Genomic DNA, 19,621 nt, shown 5'->3' with positions numbered 1-19,621 from the left:
CTAGTGCAAATATCTTGGTTCATTGAAGTGAAACAAAATTAACTTACAAGCAACATTTCAGCAAGAAATGGGAGTTTTTTTAACTCCATAATAAAAAAAAGTACTAGTTCCATTGGCAGATTATTTCACTCATAACATTGGAAAATGTCTTGCTATATATAAAATAATCTGCCAATGGATTAAGTATTTTCTGAACTTAAATTTTCACCAGACACCAGATCAAAAATACCAGGTAAGATTTTGTGTTTTTGCAGTGTAATTACCTCAAAAATTGTACAGAAACACAAAATCTTGCCAAGTATTTTTGGTTCAGTTTCAAGTCAAATTTCTTATTTTTGTCTTATTTCAAACAGACAAACTTCCCAGTAACTCTGCAGTCAGACTTGTTTTAGGTCAATAGCTCCTCAATCTGGATGAAAAAGTCCTTGTTTCATTGGAAATTATGACGTTTCCCCAAGTAAAATCCACTGTTAGAGCTTTAGGTTTACAGTTCAGATGGCAGAATCAGTTAATGAGTGTCGCTGTGCTGCAGGTGGAGTCTCTGACGGAGCGGGTGGAGGAGCTCAAACAGGACAAGAAGAGGCTGGTGGACGAATATGAAGCCAAACTCAGCAAGGTACGGCCAGCATCGAGTCCAACACATCGTGGATAAGAGTTTTTCCCCCTGCCAACTAATAACAGTGATTCATGGGGTTAATCTCAACACGGAGCCATAATTAATCTGACTGGAGCTGCTTCATACTAGACTCAATGTACTTTTATTTGGGTTAATTTATAGAACATTTGTAAACTGAGTTCAGCTTACTCTCCTGTAGGTTCATTATGCTCTAAATTTAGTAGCTTTGTGCTTTATTGACCAAAGTAAATACGAGTTTAAAGGCCTAAACTTGGTCCATAAAATCAGATGACTAACAGACGGTAAGAATGAGCTGCTAGTGAGTTTTTATTGCTTTACCTGGCAAGCAATGATGGAAAATATTTACTTTTTTAACGAGTATTTTACTACAAAAGCACTCCACGCCGACTGGCAGTGATGATGCACACCAGATAAACGCTTAGTAAAAACTTGTTTAGGTTTAAATGGTGCGTCCTAGTCAAAGATACAGAGGCGCTTTCTTTTATTACTGGCAGAAGGATTAAGTGACTCTCTACAGAATTGGATTTTATGAGGCTCAAAAATAGAATCAAGTCAATAATTTCTTAATATTGATGAAAAAGTATTAATTGTAATGACAGATTATTTCAGTTAAATATTATAACAAGTCAATTTTCAATTTTCACATGTTTTAAGCGAAAAAATCTGCCAATGGAATAAATATTCTCATCAAAATTAAGGAGTGATTGACTTAAAACAAGCTTATATATCTTACCGAGTTAGTTTTGTCCTCCTTTAAGTGCACTAAGATATTTTCACTAGAAACTAAACCAGAAATACTTGGTAGTTTTCCCGTGTTTGCGGGAGTTTTACGTCTGGCTCTGTTTTCCGCTTTGTTCTCCAGGCTCAAGCGTTTTACGAGCGCGAGCTGGAGGCCATGAAGCGAACCCAGCAGCTGACGGCCGACAACCTGCTGGCGTGGAAGCGGACCGAGGCCGAGCTGCGGCGGGAGTTCCAGGCGCAGGAGGCGGCGCTCCAGAAAACGCTGGGGAAGCTGCGGGCCGAGCTGACCCGCGTGACGGACGAGGCTCGGGAAAACCGCGAGAAGTCCCACAAGCTGCAGGCGGCGCTCGGCACGGCAGAGGGCTCCATCAAGGTCAGTGGGACGGACGCAACATGGAGGCGGTTTCTATGGTTGCACTTCCTGTGGCCATTTATGGACCGGCAGATGTTGGGCTGGTGCCAGGATTTAATTTGGTTTGACTTACAGAAAGGTTTCAAGTCAGACAGGAAGTCTGAGAATGGAGGAGAGTTTTAGTTTTCCTCCAAATATGGAAAATACGAAACGAAAGAGACGGGAGAAATGTTTATTTACAGTCCGACCGACCTAATTAATTAATTAGTTAATTAATTAATTAAATTATTTATTTATTTCCTAATATTTGCATGTTCTCCCTGTGCATGGTGGGTTTTCTCCAGGTACTCCGGTTTCCTCTCTCAGTCCAAAAACATGACTGATAGATTAATTGGCCTCTACAAATTGCCCCTAGGTGTGAGTGTGTGTGTGTGTGTGTATGGTTGTGTGTCCTGTGGGTCTCTGTGTTGCCCTGCGACAGACTGGCGACCTGTCCAGGTGACCCCACCTCTCACCTGGAACATTAGCTGGAGAGGCACCAGCAACCCTCCTGACCCCACTGAGGGACAAGGGTGTAAAGAAGATGGATGGATGGGCAAATATTTTAACATGAATCCTTTGTAACACGGCTTGTTTACCCTTAACTAACTTCTATAATAAAAGTAAGATAATCTATAAGATGCAGATCTATACGTGATCAAATACTGAACTACAATAAACTCAAACTTCTCCAGACTCTGTGGACGAAACCGTAACCTTCTAACAGGTGCAACATGTCGGCTGCTCTAATTTATCCGACACTCTCTAATCGTCCCACCAGGAGCGTTTAAGTATCTGTCAGTTTTGGATTCAAGGCGGCCGTTAGTTTTATTTCCACAGGTTAATGTTTCTGGTCCAAACAACGCAGCAGCAGGCACAGAAAGTTATTAACTCGAAGCTTTTACAGCTGAAGGCAGCCGTTTCCCTGCATGTTGGAGCCTAAAGGAGAACAAAAAACAGCTGGTGCTTCAACTAGCAGCTCAGTGGAAACTACATATAAACTAATCTAGAGCAGTACCTCAAGTATTCCCAGTCTGTTAAACATTAATACAAATTTAGCAATAACATTTACAAAATAGTTATTTTTAGTATTGTGGAAAGGTGTTAGATTTACATATGAGACTGACATTAACCGTAAATACAACAAAACGTTTTTAAAATGCTGAATTTATTGATTAATATTCTAATAAATGTATGTATTTATATATTGTTTTTTACTCAGTTTAATTTGCTCCTCTTTGTTTCTTGTTTGAATTAAAGTTATTGGTGGAAAGAAAAAAGAGAGGAACTGGAACTGCTGCGTCTTCACCCCCTTCAAAATAAGAGCATGAATGTAAAAGTCTGAGCATTTGAAGAGTTTGAATTCGACAGTCGATAATCAAAACTTCAACACAGCTTTGAACTTTATTTATTTGTAATAGTCCTTAATTCTAAAACAAGAATTAGTTATATACTAATTTACTAAAGCACTACTTAGTAAAGCACTAAATCATTTACTAACTTAGTGCTTTACCAAGTTCTTAGTGCTAATTTAATTAATATTTATTAATTAATTGGCACCAATTGGCATTAAATTAGTGCTAATTAGTAAAGCATTGTTTTGTGATTACTAACTTGGTGCTTTACTAATTTACTAAACTAGACTAATTTAGTAAATTTGTCTAATTTTAAAGTAAATTAGTGCTTTAGGATTTAGGGGAAGCTAATTTTTAAAAATATTTTTAAAGTTAGCATAAGCGCTAATAAAAAAAAAAGTGCTTTGCTACTAGCAACTTAGCATATTAGCATAAATGTTCCCAGCATTTAATAACAGCAACTAACAGTTTAAACCGTATTGTTGGTTTTATAAAATTTAAAAGGTTATGAAGCAAATAAAAAACACACTCAGTGTTTTCTCTCCAACTTAATCAAACAACTTCAACCTGACAATATGTTTCCATTCTGATGCCTTCGAGGTAAATGTGGATAAATGTTTTCAGCACAATCAGATTAAATTGTGTAAGAACCAGCTGCATGTTTGTTTGGTGAGGATTTGCTCCTGCTTCCAGAGTTTTGATGTCTTTAAGGTCTTTTGAGGGGATTCCCCACTGAAAGCAAAGCTGACAAGAGCTTCAGGGGAATCAGTGAAGTGGGTCTGGTTTGTTTGAAGTCTGATTACACAGAAGGCGGTAAGAGGTCCTCCCTTTGCAGAGTTACCAAGAATAAGATCAAGGTCAGCAGAAACTGCTGTGTGCCTCGGGTTATTAGTTTCATTTAATTATCAGCGCAATTAACCGTAACCCAGATAAAGAAGAGTCAACAAAGCAGAAAGATTCAAACTGACTTTACTTGATGGAAACAAATCTGATTGTTTCACACATTGAGTGTTTGGTGGGTTAATATCTGAATAATCTCTAAATAAGACTCTGTCTGTGAGCAGATCTCTCCATCCTTCAGTTACAGCCAAGAGTCCATGGTTGGGAAATAATAGATTTATATTTAACCTCCAGTTTAAGTGTTTTAATATGTGGATGAGGAGCATTTTATTCCTTCATTTAGACACAAGGTTCCTTTACTTTTCCACGTGTTTTCACGTTACAAACACAAACTTCAGCCTATTTTATTGAGCAATAAATGAAATGGCGTCACGTGAGAAAGTATTATTCTGTTGTAATGACAATAAACTTAAACCTGAACTACAGATTCACTGATTCAGTGACATCTAACCACAAAAAAGCTAAATATTAACTTACATTCACGTTTTTATCAGTAAAAATAATGAAAACCGTCTGTCATTTTCATTTCACTTCACTTCTATGCTCCACTTTGTGTTGGTCTGTAAACGTCTAATAAAATCCATTAAAGTTTGCTGTATGGATATTTTGAAGGCCAGTGTAGATGCAAGAAGCATAAATGCAGAAAAAACTCATCAGGCATCAACTGAACTCCAACTTTAAACAACTTTTCCCTGTTTCCAGCTTACCGCTCCAGTGTTCTGTCTTTCTCCTTCAGCTCATGATGAAGTGGGCAAATCTTCAGAGAAATGCAAGCAAATGATCGCTCGGAGTAACTCAGACAGACGCAATTAATGGCTGACTGTTCACAAGCTACTGCGGGAACGTGCTTGCCAAAAATTAAAAATTTTCCCCAGAGTGAAATACACAGTGACGCTGTGCTAAATTGCTGCTGTCGCTGTCTTCGGACTAAATATTTCGCTCTCGAGAAAAGCTGGTCCAGGTTGGCTGACAGAGGCTTTTCCCCGCAAGACAAAAGCAATTAATCATGAGTTTTTGAATTTAAATGTAAAAATCAGAGAGGTTCTGTGGGGATTTCGGGGTGAGGTTGTACTTAACTCCATCTATTTGGATTAAACGGTAAAAACTAAAGAACACCTGAAGTTTGACTTCAGGCAGTTTTCTCACCTCAGGAGGTTTCATCCGTACTTTTCCATTCAGGGATTTTACTTCTTACACCTGAAGCTTCAGTATTTGTGCAAATTTGTCGTCACTGAAAACGGATTTACTAGTTTCATTAAGGCTACAACTAACTGTTATTTTATTGATCGATTATTCTGACGATTACCTGATTAATCAGATATTTTAAAAATCTGATTCATTCTAAATCCTCAAAATGTGCAGCTTGTTTTATTCCAGATATGCATTTCTAATGCTGCATTTAATACGGTTAAGATGTTAAAAATCTGCAGAATGTACCATTTTTAGAACCGATTAATCAATGAATCAATAGAATAATCGACTACTAATTAACTGAGAACATTCTAATTAAAGTACACTGCAAAAACACTTGCAATGACTCGTTTTGTCTCAAAACCAACATACAAGTAACTTTTCAACTTGTTTTAAGTCAATACTTTATTATATCATAAAAAAAATGTCTGGTTCCACTGGCAGATTACTTCACATTTTTACCATGTTTCATTATTATAAAAGAAAAACAAAACCATAACGAACCGACAGCAGGAGCCACATTTAAGGTGTTATGGTTGATAAATCCTGATTGCTTCTTTCCCTGCGTCGGTTTGTTTCCTCTTCACCTCCAAGCAGGTTTACTCCTAAAACTCGTCTTCATCCCGTCTCATCCTCTTGTTCTGCTTGCTTTGCACAAAACAGAGCAGGGTTTTTAGTCAACAGAGGAGTTATTTTTGTGAGCCCTTTAAAGACTTGCTGGCTCGGTAGGCTCAAATGAGCATGGAGAGAAGAGAAAAGAGACGCAGGCCGGATTTTAGGCCTTTTTGGATCCAAGAGGAAGGAGACAGAGGATCGATGTGGCATTAAGCAACTTTTATGTTTCTCTTTGAGCACAAAGGTTGTGAAAGGACAAAGGGATTTACTGCAGGACTAAGAGAAGAATGGTGTTTAATGAAACTAACTGCAGACATCAGCTTTTTAATTAAGCAAATAAGTAAAGGATACCTGAAGCGTTGCAGGAGCATCAAAAGGCTTGTTGCTGTTTGAGGTGAAGCAACCAGGCCTAAAACAACAAAAGATGTAATAAAGTCCAGATCCATCCGAGTTCAGCTCTATAAACGTTCATCTCTTAATGCATAAAACCAGTCACTTTATCCAGTTTAGAAACACGCATTCAAACTAATTTTTAGTTAATTTTAACTCACTTTTTGTTCAAAGTGGACGTAGATTAAAACAAAGTATTCATCTTTTACCAATCATACTTTTTATTAAATTTCACTTTAAATAGTAACAGCTTTTACCTGTTGCCACCCAAACTGCTTTGAATTGGTTTATTACACTAAATATAGCAAACATTTTCAGAGAAAGGGACCCAAATGCTGTTATTGTTGCTGAAAATGGTAAGATTTTATTTTAAAAACCTGGACTTGCATTGACTGAACAATCACCTTAACACAAGAGCTTTACATGTGCTATTATTCAGAGACTAAATTTACACCATGACAAGTCGACAAACTTCCATGAAGTCAGAAATCTGGTAAAAAAAATTAAAAAAGTCAAATTTATACAATCTTTTAAAGAGAAACTCTTTATTAAAATGCATATAACTGCCCATTTTAAGAGTTAAAACAACAAAATGCATTAATACAGACAGTAGAAAACCGTCTTAGCATCATAGCAGAAGCTAACATTCACTGTATTCCCAATATTTGGGCATCAGCCAATCAGCACCAAGGGGGAAAAAATGCTTCTCCTCTATTGGCTGCCTTTCAGCGTCCAAAGCTGCATTTCCTTTAAAATATTTTAGACAATCTGGACGAAAAGCCAGGAGGTGGAACAGTTTAAAGTTACGTTGTTCAGCCGGGGCTCCGCTGTAATAAACTGCAATTTTCCTAAGAGTTTTCAGACCGGAACTTCGTAACGGATAATGGATGCCTGTTTCAAACAATACGTCTGGTATCAAAACATAAAACTGTAGTAGGTTTCTGCTACAAATCTTGTAGAGATCATAGCAACCAGGACTTGACCAGATTCCCTCCAAACCTGGAGTTAGAAATTCACCAAAATCAAACCGACTCCATTTCCGTCTGGATGTTTCACCCAGCAAAACTCACCACAGAAATGTGACAATAAACATTTAGAAAGACAATTTTTTTCTTCTTTTTTGTGGCTCACATGTGAAATCTTGCAGGGAGAAGCTGCAGCTACGTTCGTCGTCTCAAACGGAGGACAGTTTGCTCACACTCCTGCACCCAGGAAGTCTAATTGGTGTGACTCCTCAGTGGGTCTCGTCATTCTGGGGCTCCTTTGTCTTAGCCGCGGCTGTGGTAATTAGGTTTTAGCCGTGGCTGTTTGGCGCGACTCGCAGATGTGAAATTACCTCTCATGAGTTTCTGAGTCGCATAACTTCTGCGCTGCATGTGTGTCGATTTGCATCGTTCCCTGAAGTCTGCTCCTTATTAATTGGACAGCAGTTGGGATTTAAATCCCTGATCCTCAGTACTAAAAATATGCCAGCAATATGTTTTGTTCTGTAAGCTGAAAATGGCTGAAATGATTAATCGTGATTAGGGCTGTGTAATAATATCGATTTTGCAATATATATTGATATTTTCTTTCAATATTCGTCCGCAAGTATCGTAACATCCAACTGTCACCTTGCTCACTCACTGCTTGCTTCGCCGGGAGATTGATTAGGTCACCAGGCTTAGAGTGATTCCTTCAGATGTTAAGTGTTAAAAATGTATCAAACTATTCAGAGCAGGTACTTGATGCACTTTATTTACTTTACAAATGCATGTAAGCTACAGTTTGTACTGTTTCAACTAAAAGAAACATGTTTTCTCATCACTTCTTTGATTCATTTTGTCCAACTGTCGACTTTAAGTCTGTGTCCAACCAGAGCCAGGAATTGTGTAGTTGGTGCTTTTAATCAGTTTTCAGTTAAATTAATTCAGTCCAACTCTATAACAGTCACAAAATGTCACCAAAATCACTCTGTCCTTCTAAAATCATTCAGAAAATCGCAAAAGTGCATTGAATTGTATCGTTTGCTGAATATCGCAATATATATCGTATCGTGAGCAGAAGCTCGTGTATCGTATCGTGAGATTATTGTATCACTACAACCCTAATCGTGATTGATCAGTTGTTGAAATGATTATCAGCTAATTTAGTAATTGATTAATCGTTAACTCTAAAAAAGGGAATTTGCTTAAAAAACCCAGCATATTTGTAGCTGTAATTAAGCCAAAATTGTACAATACACACACATTTCGACTTTTAAAACGCCTTTTTGTGTAAATTTGTTTTTCCTAAAACTTCTTCAAGTGGCAGTTTTCGTTTCACTTTGTTCAAAGTCACTAAAGGAAGGCTGTGTTGTTGCATTTTCAGCAATAAAATGAAAGAAATCATCACTGCGTAGTAAAAAGCTAAAGAGGTTTAATGAAAAATCTGCACATTGTGCCATTTTATTTTAATTCGATTGTCAAAATAATCAAAAGAATAATAGATTAGTAGCATAATCATTAGTTGCATCCCTGGTCTGTTGTGTTTATAATACAACTTTTCACCGATATTGTTTTTAAATAATCATGTCGATTAGATGAACAGGCTGTTTCCTTCATTTCAGGAGCTGCAGGATTTAATTTGCTCCTGCTAATCGTCACAGATGTCTGTGGAGGTATCGGGAGCAAAATGTAGGCTCGCAGGCAGGAGCCAGATGGATAGGAGACAAATACAAGTTTATTTATTTACAAACGGAACAAAATGAATCTGCTCCTATAAATAACAGATGGTTCTGGCAGCTAAAAGTTGATGCAGGAAATGCAGCAAACGGAACGTGATACAAAACGAGCCGAGCAGAAGAATTAATGGAAGAAACGAGCTGATGTCGTGGCACAAAATAAACTTTGATTTAATGTTTAAATTACTTCCTGGTTGAGTGTTAATACTCGGCGCTAAGCACGTCAACATCAAATCTGAATTTGGATCCTAAAAGTTAATATCAGTAAAAATCCGTTCTTTACCTTAGCTCACCTTATCAGAGCTAATATACAATGTTTTGAGCGTTTTTGTAGCAACAGAAATTTACATTTAAGACTTTTTAAGACGGTAAGTTTTAAACATTTTAAGACTTTCTTAAATGCATAATTTTCATAATGAAAATTAAGTGAGCTCACAATTATGCATTAAAAAATGCATTGATCTGCTGATTTTGCATAAATTCCAGTAATTGTGGAATATCTAAAAAAAACTGCAAAACAAGTCTTGAATTTAATTCACAAGTTTTAAATGTATATTTGTGTCATGATACAAGTCCTAAATTTTACTCATAATGGTTTTAGAGGTCTTAAAAAGTCTTAAATATATGTTTATATCACAATACAGGTCTTAAATTTCATTCATAATGGTCTTAAAAATGTCTTTGCAAGTTTTAAAAGTACATTTCTGTTGTGATACATGTTTAGTTCATAACGGTCTTAAAGAGGTCTTAAGAAGTCTTAAATATACATTTTCATTGTGATACAGGTCTTAAATTTGATTCATAGAAGTCTTAAAGATGTCTTAAAAAGTGTTAAATATACATTTCTGTTGTGATACAGGTCTTAAATGTGATTCATAATGGTCTTAAAGAGGTCTTTAAAAGTCTTAAACTTGAGTTTGTGAAACCCTGGGTGACGTTTTTGCACTAATAGATAATTAGTTGATCAATATACCCACATTGGAGGAATAAAAGCTTCATCCTTTCTCTGGAAATTACACCAGAAGACAAGAGTTGTAGAAGGAAGCCCTGTCTTTTCTTTTCTGTTTTAAGTCATCTGCACCGTTTAAGTTTTCTTGCATTGTTGTGACTCTTCTCCAGGACTTGACCAAGCAGCTGGATGAAGTGACCCAGAACTCCGAGATCATAGAGATCCGTCAGAAAGAGGCAGAGTGTGAGCTGGAGGCAGCCAGAGACCGAGTTCAGCAGCAGGCCACGGAAATACTCCTCAAAGCCAGTAAGAACCTAAACGTCATCCCCTCTCCTCGCTTCTCGTCACGCTGGCAGTCGCAGAAACTCACCAGACATCAACTAACAGCTCCGCTTGTCTCGTCTGAGCCATCACAGCCCAAAACGTTTTAAAGTTATGGCTGCATATCAAAGCTAATGGCGTTCCCTGTCCTTAAAAGGCAGTGGGGCTCTAGACTTTGAGTCGATCCAGTTTAAGCAACACAATCTAATTTAACAACTCGCCTATGATTTTCTCTTTTTTGCTGCAACTATATTGTAAAAACATTACAGTCTGATGCATGTGAGCCGTCTGAGCTCGTTAGAGCAGAATAACATTCGCCTCATTAGCTTCATGAGCTCCTAAAGTCTGATTAGAAAAATGTTTTTCCACTTTCCGCCAAAGCTGCTTGGGATCCGGCCGGCGAATGGAGCTCAGAGGGCACATGGAGGGCGTTTTACAGAGAAAGACACATTCTCTCAAAGTTTATATGAAATGTTGAAGCTGGTTTGTTGAAATGTAGCCAGTAAACAATGATTGGGTTATTTGGTTAAATGCAGGAAACTCTGAAGTTAAGTGCGTTTTCCCACCAGCCATGTTTAGTTTGTTTTAATCAAACTCCAGTCTGTTTGCCTTGAAAGTTCGTTTGGTTTGCGGAGGAGTGAATACGCAACTAAACTCTGAGGCAAACTCAAAATATTGTATAAAATAAGTGTTAAAATGAAAAATCTTTCATTTCTTGTTTGATTAATCAATTAATCATCAAAATTATGATCAATTCTTAAAATAATGATTAGCTTCATAAAATGTTTATTTTCTTATTTGAAAATGGTTAATTAATTATGTTTTTTTGCATTTACCTTTTTAACGTGTCTTTAATATTGTATACTAAAACAGTTTAAGTGGTTAAATTAAAAAATGTGCAAAATGTTCACATTTTCTTATTCAGTTAATTGATTAATTGTCAGAATAGAATAATCGATTCCTAAAATAATTGTTAGCTTTATAAAATGTTTTTTATTTATTTATTTGAAAACAGTAGTTAATTGTTAGGGGAGGGAGGTAACATTAAAATTATTACATAAAATAAGCTTACATGGTTAAACAAAAAATCTGAAGAAAATGTTTTTAATCTGATTAATTGTCACTATAGAATAATCAATTCCTAAAATAATCGTTAACGATGTTTGTCTTCAATCAATCAAATTTTATTTGTATAGCACATTTCAGCAGCAAGGCATTTCAAAGTGCTTTACATAATTAAAATAAAAACAGAAATAAACAGTGAGAAAGAGATTTAAAAAAAAGTCTGTTTAGGAATGTCTATTTTGTTATTTAAAAATATTTAATTATTAGGTGTTTTTTTTGCACTTTTTTACATAATTTTAGTGTTGTATAAAATAAACTTAAGTGGTTAAAAGTAAAATCTGCAGCATTTTGTTTATCCAGTTAATCATCAGAACATAATAATTGATTCCTAAAATAATCGTTTGTTATATAACTGTGTTGATCTGTAACATTTCTCTCAGGCCAGATAAGCAGCCTGCAGGCCACCCAGATGACCCAGGAAGCCGCCATCAGGGACCTGGACAACGAGCGCAGCCGCCTAAAGGACAAGGGGCTGCGGATGGAGGAAGAGAGGGAGGCCCTGCAGAGCCAGAGCAAAGCGCTGGAAGAACGACACAAACAGCAGATCCAGTCCCTGGAGAAGGTCTGTGTGTTTGCTTGGTATTCATGCGAGGCTGGAAGTTACTGTTATGAATAACTAGAAGCTGATCAGGATGCTGAGGCTGAGCCGTTCTGCAGGCTGTAGGGACGCTGAACCACAGTCAGCATGTTGCTGTTTGAATGCAGAGCTGTATCAGATTAATTCGGCTACTGTAGGCTAATAGGATGAGGATGCAGTGTGACAGAGCTCAATAGGCAGCAGCTCAGTTTGCTGTGAATCAAGATCATCTCAGGAACATTCAGCAGAATAAAGTCACTTTTTATTTATAGGTTCGAGGCTAGCTAGCTACTTAGTGAGAGGAGGAGGTAAAGAACCTTCGTGATGGATGGATGGATGGATGGATGGATGGATGGATGGATGGATGGATGGATGGATGGATGGATTAATTCTCATTTCTTGGGTTGAATGAATTGAATTGAACTTTATCATTGTGGTGAAATCAGGTTAGATTTACTTTTTCTGTAAAATATTTTCGTAACTTTGTGCTTCATGTTCTTCTAACTCTGGTGTCCATTTCATTTTTTTTAATTCTATGTATTTATATTTGTTTTACAAAAGTGTAATTCATTCAGCCGTGTTTAAATTAATATCTGCTCTCAGTTTACATTCACTCTCTTTGCTAAGATTTACTTCCAATATTAGGTCTGTTGCAGATAAACTGCAGTAATTTTCTGCAATGTTGAATTCAATGCAACAAAAGTTCAAACTGTTTGGCTGTCGATCACAGCTTTAAACAAACTGCGGAGCGAAAACAAAACAGGCTTTTTAAAAACAAAAAGCCTTAAAGGTCAGATGATTTGCGGAACAGTTTAGTCAGCCGGCCAAGCGCAGCAGACAGTAAATGTCAAGTGTTGCAGCTTCATGTGTGTTTTCCCATCCTTTTATCTCTGACATTTGTGCAGTGTAATCCTCTGGGTGCGGGGAGAGGTCTCCCACTGGCTGCGGCTGCTGTGAATTTCAATGCTTTCCCCAGGAAAACAGAGGATCAGCTGAACTTTACTACACTTTTCTGTCAGAGTGGCCTCCGAGGCACACGGCTGTGGTGAATAACTGGATGTTTGCAAAGAAAATGTAAAGATGTCTCAAGTTTAAGCGAACATTGGAACATTTTTATCATCTGAAAGAAATAAACTGCTCATTTTGAGGATGTAGAACAGTCTGTCCTGCATGTTTCAGATGTTTTCCATTATTTTAGTTATCTGATTAATCGATTAATCGGATTAAAAAAAATCAACTGATTTTTTTATTTAACCACTTTAGCCTTTTTATACAATATTAGAAATACATTAAAAGATGCAAGGAAACAAATTAATTCATTTTTCAAACTCAAAAACTAACGTTTTATTGCCTAAAATGCACAAACACAATTTCTTTAGTGAAAACTTGATCATTTGTAGCGAAGGAAATACTTCCAACATCATCATATTAAAGTCAAATCCTTTTTGGTTTACTTATCTATACAGTTTAGAGCTGATCTGTTATTTTATTGATTAACTGATCGATAATCAGTTAATCAGTGTTTAATCAGTGTTTAATCGAAGATATTTTTAACAGAATCTGAACCAGGTGAAGATAAAACGGCCGTTTGAGAAATTCTGTGTAAAACAGATTTACAGACAAAGAAGGAATATTTTTATCTTAATGGAAAATGTTTATATTTTTGTACAGTTTTGGCCTAATTGCTCATTGGAGTATGTTATTATTTCAGTAATATTTTAGAGACTGTACACTCCAGTTAACAATCTGTTACTAAATTAGTTGACGATTATTTCAATGATCGATTAATCACGATTAATCGTTTCAGCTACAGTTTTAAAAGTTTCAGTCTCTCAGAAAAACAAACAAAAAAACAGAGATGAATATCTATATATTATGTATTGTGTTTACAGTAATTGGTTGATCGATTTACAGGCGGAAAATGGTGAAACTTTTGACTCCTAATCTGATATTTTAAAAATCAAACTGGATTATTTTGGTCTCTGTCTGCGCATCTTTCAGCTGTTTATTGTAAAAAATTATGTAAATTGTGGATTTATTTTTTGCTTCTTTTTCTCTAGATTTTATTCTCCATTTTCTTGCCTAACTGTTGAATCTTTGTGGTTAACTTTTCTGAGAGTCCTCTGCTTGTCTTCTTTCAACAAAAAGGCCAACTGAGCGCCCAGGAAGTTGTTGTTGGTATCAAACGGAGCAGAGTTTCCCTCCTCGTCTTCGTTGCCTTCTGATCCCTCAGCAGTTTGGCTCAGTTTGACTAATTTCTCTCCCATTATCAAAGCAGCTCTTGGCTTAGGAAAATAAAACCGGCTGTCATGAATTGGTTCTCGGTTATCTATAGAGATGCAAACCTGTGTTTTTATCTTCTGCATGTTTATAATGCTGCAAATCTCTGCCTTTAAATGTGCAGCTTTTATTTTGTAGGATGATGTTGATGTCTTGCATAAGTTGCATTGACAGCTTTTAATGTGACTTTTTATGCTTTAAGTCTTGTCATCAACACGAGACTTTCCTTAATTTCAGAATAGCTGAAAATCTGATTTTGAGAGTTTAAATATAAACCTGGCTGTTTGACTGAATCCGAAACAGATGTGCTGATTTTAAGATTCAACAGATTTTCTTTTTCTATCCTCTGTCAGCTGAGCTGAAGGACATCATGTCCTGCTTGTGGCCTTTTTTGCAAGATTAAGCCAATTAGATTTTCCATTTTCCGCCACGCAATGAGAAAAACAGCTGCTTCTCTGATTAGCTCCAAATTGTATGGCCTACAGGTTACATTTTCCTCCGTTTCTATTATTTTTTTAGCTGCTATTCATAATGCGGCCGTTTTACTGACAAACTGGGTTTGGGCTGTTGCCGTATTAAGGCTGTGCTTGTTCCTGCCTCCGTGCTTTTTGTCCATTTTGGTTATATTGGGTGCTTAGCAACAACTTTTAATCAGCACCGTTTCATGTTATCCCTCTGTGGAGTGCATTTAGATTTTTCTGACGGCCATATTTAAGAGTCACTGCAAACTAAAGTCAAAATTCTCAGCAACGTTGGGAAATCTTCTAATTTGTGAAGGCAAACAGGACCCAGGTTCTCACACCGCGTCATATGTTTCTGACCTCCACCATCATATGTTTCTGACCTCCACCATCATATGTTTCTGACCTCCACCATCATATGTTTCTGACCTCCACCATCATATGTTTCTGACCTCCACCATCATATGTTTCTGACCTCCACCATCATATGTTTCTGACCTCCACCATCATATATTTCTGACCTCCACCATCAGCTTCAGTCTCCATTCAGGTGGAAACCTCCATCAGCTTATGAGCAGCTTAGAGCAGGGAGGGGCATTTATTGTATCGTTTATTGTCAGTTACCTTAAAAAATTCAATAAATGGTTCTTATGATCACTTTTGTCATTCTCACAATAGTACCTAAACATGTCATGATAAAACTTTAAGTCCATAACACCCACCTCTACTCCACACGCATTCTTAACAAGTCTTAAATTAATTTATCCTCAATTAAGGCCATAAAATGTGTGAAATTCATTTTTAAAAATAAACTTTAATTTAGCCTTAAATACGTTAATCTTAAATTTTGTCGTGACTTTTTTTAATCTTGTTTGTGTAGTTTGTTTATTTCTTATGAAACTGTTCTGGCAGTTTGAAGCGTCCACAGACATTTTCCCTGTGTTCTGACTCAGTGCGGCTGAGGCTACTGCTAACTAGCTGCTAATGTACGCTTGCTAGCTAGCGAGTGTCATGGACCAGTTGGCTGGACGATGTTTGTTTTCTCCACTGGCTTAGTTCTGTCACCAGCCGATATGAGGCAAGGTGCATTCTGGGCAAGAAGATCTTCAGTGTATTGTGGTGCGAAGCCGTTCAGTGATTTATAAGCAGTATTTTAAAGTCTATTCTCTGAGCTACAGGGAGCCAGTGTAGGGACTTTAGAACTGGTGTTATGTTCTCCATCTTCCTGGTTTTAGTGATAACATGAGCAGCAGCGTCTGGATCAGCTGCAAGCTGACTGTCGTAATCATTGCAACATGGATGAGTTTCTCTAGATTTTGCTGACATTAGTCCTGTAACCTGGAAATGTTCTTCAGGTGATAGAAGGCCGACTTTGTAACTGTCTGTATGTGAGTCTGAAGGTTCAGGTCTGAGTTTCCAGCTGTAATAACCAGATTATTAACCCTGGTAAACCACCAGGCTAAGGTGGCATATTATAATTTTTTTTAAGACTTTATAGTTTTTGTTTATGTACTAATCTTCCAGTAGCATATAATTATCAAATAATATTGTCAAATTTCCTGTGAACTTTAAACATTTCTAACTCAAACTTGGCGGGCGCTGCATGAATGATGGTCCCAGCGCACCAACCACCAGGCTTAGCGAGTTTTCTGAGGAAAACCCTGAACAACTGACTTTAAATCGTTTATCTTTAATTTTAAAGATCGTTCATCGTTCATTTTATCCAGAGATAAAATGTTCAGCTTTGTTTTTTGTTTCAGATAAAGAAAGCATGAACACAAACAGAATCAATATGGTGCTGGTCAGAGAGACGGCCTCCGATCTGCTTAAATCTGTTCATTGAGCCTTGTTGTGTTCGTCAGACCCTACATGAGGAGAAAACGTCCCACGAGAAGGACCTGAGGAGCATGCAAACTCACTACGAGGAAGAGGCCAGCCAGATGAAGGACAGCCAGGCCCGTGCTTTGGAGGAAGTGGCCAAGAAGCACCGAGTGACCCTGGAGAACACGCTAACCACCGCGGAGAAGGACAAGAACCGCCTGCTGGCTGTGAGTCCCCACACCGTCACACACCAGCAGGCTGACATTCACTCCTCCTCAAGGTGAAGTTACAGCACAGAGCCAGGGAGAATCTTAAAGCGACAGCCGCGTCGTCTTTTAAATATGTTTAACCTGAACAGACAGATAATCAGGAGTGAGTCAGAGAAAATACAAGCTGTCAGTCCGTCTGCTTTCTGCTGCCACTGCCTGCCAAAAGATCTGCTCCTGTCACACAATTCAGTCTGTTGATGTTGTATCTGTTTATAACTGAGTGGCTTTGTCTGCTCGGGATCAGAAGCAGCAGCTGGTGAATCCAGAGAGGCAGCAGAGGCAGCTAAGAAACGAACACGGTTAAAAGTAGAAAACTACCAGGGTTCAAGCAGAGAACTAACATGGTTAAAGTAGAAAACTAACATGGTTAAAGTAGAAAACTAACAGGGTTAAAGTAGAAAACTAACAGGGTTAAACTTTAACCATGTTAGGTTTCTACTTTAAAGTAGAAAACTAACAGGGTTAAAGTAGAAAACTAACCATCTTAGTTTTCTACTTGAACCCTGTTAGTTTTCAGAGCCATTACTGAATATATTGCTCTGTTAGTTTTCTACTTTAACCATGTTAGTTTTCTACTTTAAAGTAGAAACCTAACATGGTTAAAGCAGAAAACTAAGATGGTTAAAGTAGAAAACTAACAGGGTTCAAGCAGAGAACTAACATGGTTAAAGTAGAAAACTAACAGGTTTACAGTAGAAAACTAACAGGGTTAAAGTAGAAAACTAACAGGGTTAAAGTAGAAAACTAACAGGGTTAAAGTAGAAAACTAACAGGGTTAAAGTAGAAAACTAACAGGGTTAAAGTAGAAAACTAACAGGGTTAAAGTAGAAAACTAACAGGGTTAAAGTAGAAAACTAACAGGGTTAAAGCAGAAAACTGCTATGTTTCTATATCCATCCATCCATGCATGTATATTATATCTCCTATTTTTCTCCTGCTAGAAGAAAAATGCATTTAAAAGAAAAATCTGCCCAGTTTGTATTTTATCCAGGTAGCTGAGATTCTGCTGAGAACTGCTGATAAAGTTGTTCTCTGTGGGGAAGCAGCGCTTGTTAACTTATCCACAAACTCTCTGCTTTATAACAAGCCAACGTTTTTCTCCGACCCCACCATCTGCTGCAGGGGCGAAAAGCAGCCATTTAAAAAGCGGCTCCACTTGGTTCTGGAAGCTTATCAATCTGTTGTTTTTTGGAAACAAGAGTTACAGGCCAACATGTTCAGTTCTGCTTCTAGTATTTGGTGTACATTTCTAAAAGTGGCTGATTGAAATGATTAGGTCCTCTTCTCAGCATCCAGTCAGGTTCCCGAGAATCCTGTTCTTTTACATCTCAGGCCACTATTTTACAGATATTTTGTATATTTTGGTGAAAAAAAACAGATTAAAATCTGAAAAGTCTGATCAACTCTGTAGATTAGAAACTATGATGCTGAAGAACATTATGACAGAGGAAACGGCTGCAGTTCTTTTTTTGGAGCCGTTAGCCTGGCACTGCCTTAGCCATGCTGGGGCTCTTCTTCTTCTTCTTCTTCTTCTTCTTCTTCTTCTTCTGAGTTTTAATGGTGATGTTGGCGCCACCAGCTGGCACAACAAAGTCATTACAGCATTAATGTGTCTGTTTAAAAAGTGTGTATCCATCCATACGTACATAATAAAATACAACTTTTCAGGTTTCCAATTCAGATTGTATAGAAAACGTGTAAAATTCATGAAATGAATGTAATCAGATTACATGACCCATTTAATGCTGTCAAAGTGATTTACTTCAGTAAAATACTTGAGACATGTGAAATCTTTCTAGTTACAGTTTTCTTAATTAAGTGGTGGCAGGATTTAAGGATTTTCTGCCTCTGAGGTAAAAATAGAGATAAAATGCAAATGGAAAAGTTGTTTCCATTAAAGAACTCTGCAGATTTTTGGCTGCCAGGAAGAAAATTAGTTTTTCTGGTTTTGCAGAAAGACGATGTTCAGGACTACATATTTATTTTAGCTCACCGTGTGTTACATCCAAGCAACTCATTTTTTTTTTTACTGAATATAGGTCAGGAATGTATTATCGCTCCACACACACATTTAAATTCACCGTTTTCTGTCGGATTCCTTCACATGGGTGGCAGGTGATTGAACCTGGGACTCCTGCAGAAAAGCTGCAGTTTGTTGGGTCCTCTGTGGGAAAAGGTTAATCAGGAAGAGGCTGCAGCGGTGACTAAGAGGTTGGCACACCTAAATGAGAAAACGCAGCCTACCTGCGTGGGCACGTTTATATTTACCACCTATAACTGTCATCTGGGTCGCTTTGCATAATCTGCTGGAAATGTGAGCAACCTGGGGCTGCTTCTGTCAATTCTGCTTTTCTGTGTTACAACAGATTTTTTTCCAAAAATAAAAACAAATCCTGGTGACGCCACGTCACGCAACCTGCCTGATGATGAGTCACGCAGGTGATACGGGTGTTTTTGTTGCTATTTAAAGCAGGAGCTAAAACATCTACCCCACACAGCTGCGACGCTCTGGAGTCGACGGTTTGACACTAATCAGGTTAAAATCCTGCCCACACAGCAACAAAGGAGAAAGCTCGTCTATTTTCAGGCTCTGCACTGCATATTCTCCTCACGTATTTGGATATTTGTCACTTTTGCTCTTTCAAACAAACGAGGAAATTGGGCTTTGCGTAAGCGCTGCAGCTTTGACATTTAAAAAGGTGCAGAATGCATGTTTTTAAATTTAAACTCCCGCTTGAATGCTGATGACATTTACAACTCAGAGGAAAGAGGGAAAAGAAAGTAACATAGAAATTAGACGGCGTTGATTTGATGGGGAAAGATGGATTGATGCTGCGGAGCGACACTGAAAGGTGTGTGAGAGTTTCTAAAACGTCCAGGTTTAATAATTTACTCCC

General features: G+C 37.5%; 1 protein-coding gene across 3 annotated transcripts in view; it reads left to right on the top strand.

Annotated features, from left to right (window-relative positions):
- Positions 1 to 19,621, top strand: part of fam184ab (family with sequence similarity 184 member Ab) — a 135,415-nt gene that overhangs the window by 61,109 nt on the left and 54,685 nt on the right. For all 3 annotated transcript variants that reach the window (XM_008397242.3, XM_008397243.3, XM_008397244.3), the window contains exons 5-9: positions 533 to 616; positions 1,500 to 1,751; positions 10,041 to 10,176; positions 11,697 to 11,878; positions 16,497 to 16,682. In XM_008397242.3, coding sequence (XP_008395464.2) covers positions 533 to 616; positions 1,500 to 1,751; positions 10,041 to 10,176; positions 11,697 to 11,878; positions 16,497 to 16,682 — 840 coding nt within the window. The remainder of the gene's footprint in view (positions 1 to 532; positions 617 to 1,499; positions 1,752 to 10,040; positions 10,177 to 11,696; positions 11,879 to 16,496; positions 16,683 to 19,621) is intronic.

Source organism: Poecilia reticulata, chromosome 21 (assembly GCF_904066995.2).
Source record: "Poecilia reticulata chromosome 21, P_reticulata-male-v2, whole genome shotgun sequence".
Taxonomy (NCBI): Eukaryota; Metazoa; Chordata; class Actinopteri; order Cyprinodontiformes; family Poeciliidae; genus Poecilia; species Poecilia reticulata.
This window is presented reverse-complemented; position numbering and strand designations above follow the sequence as displayed.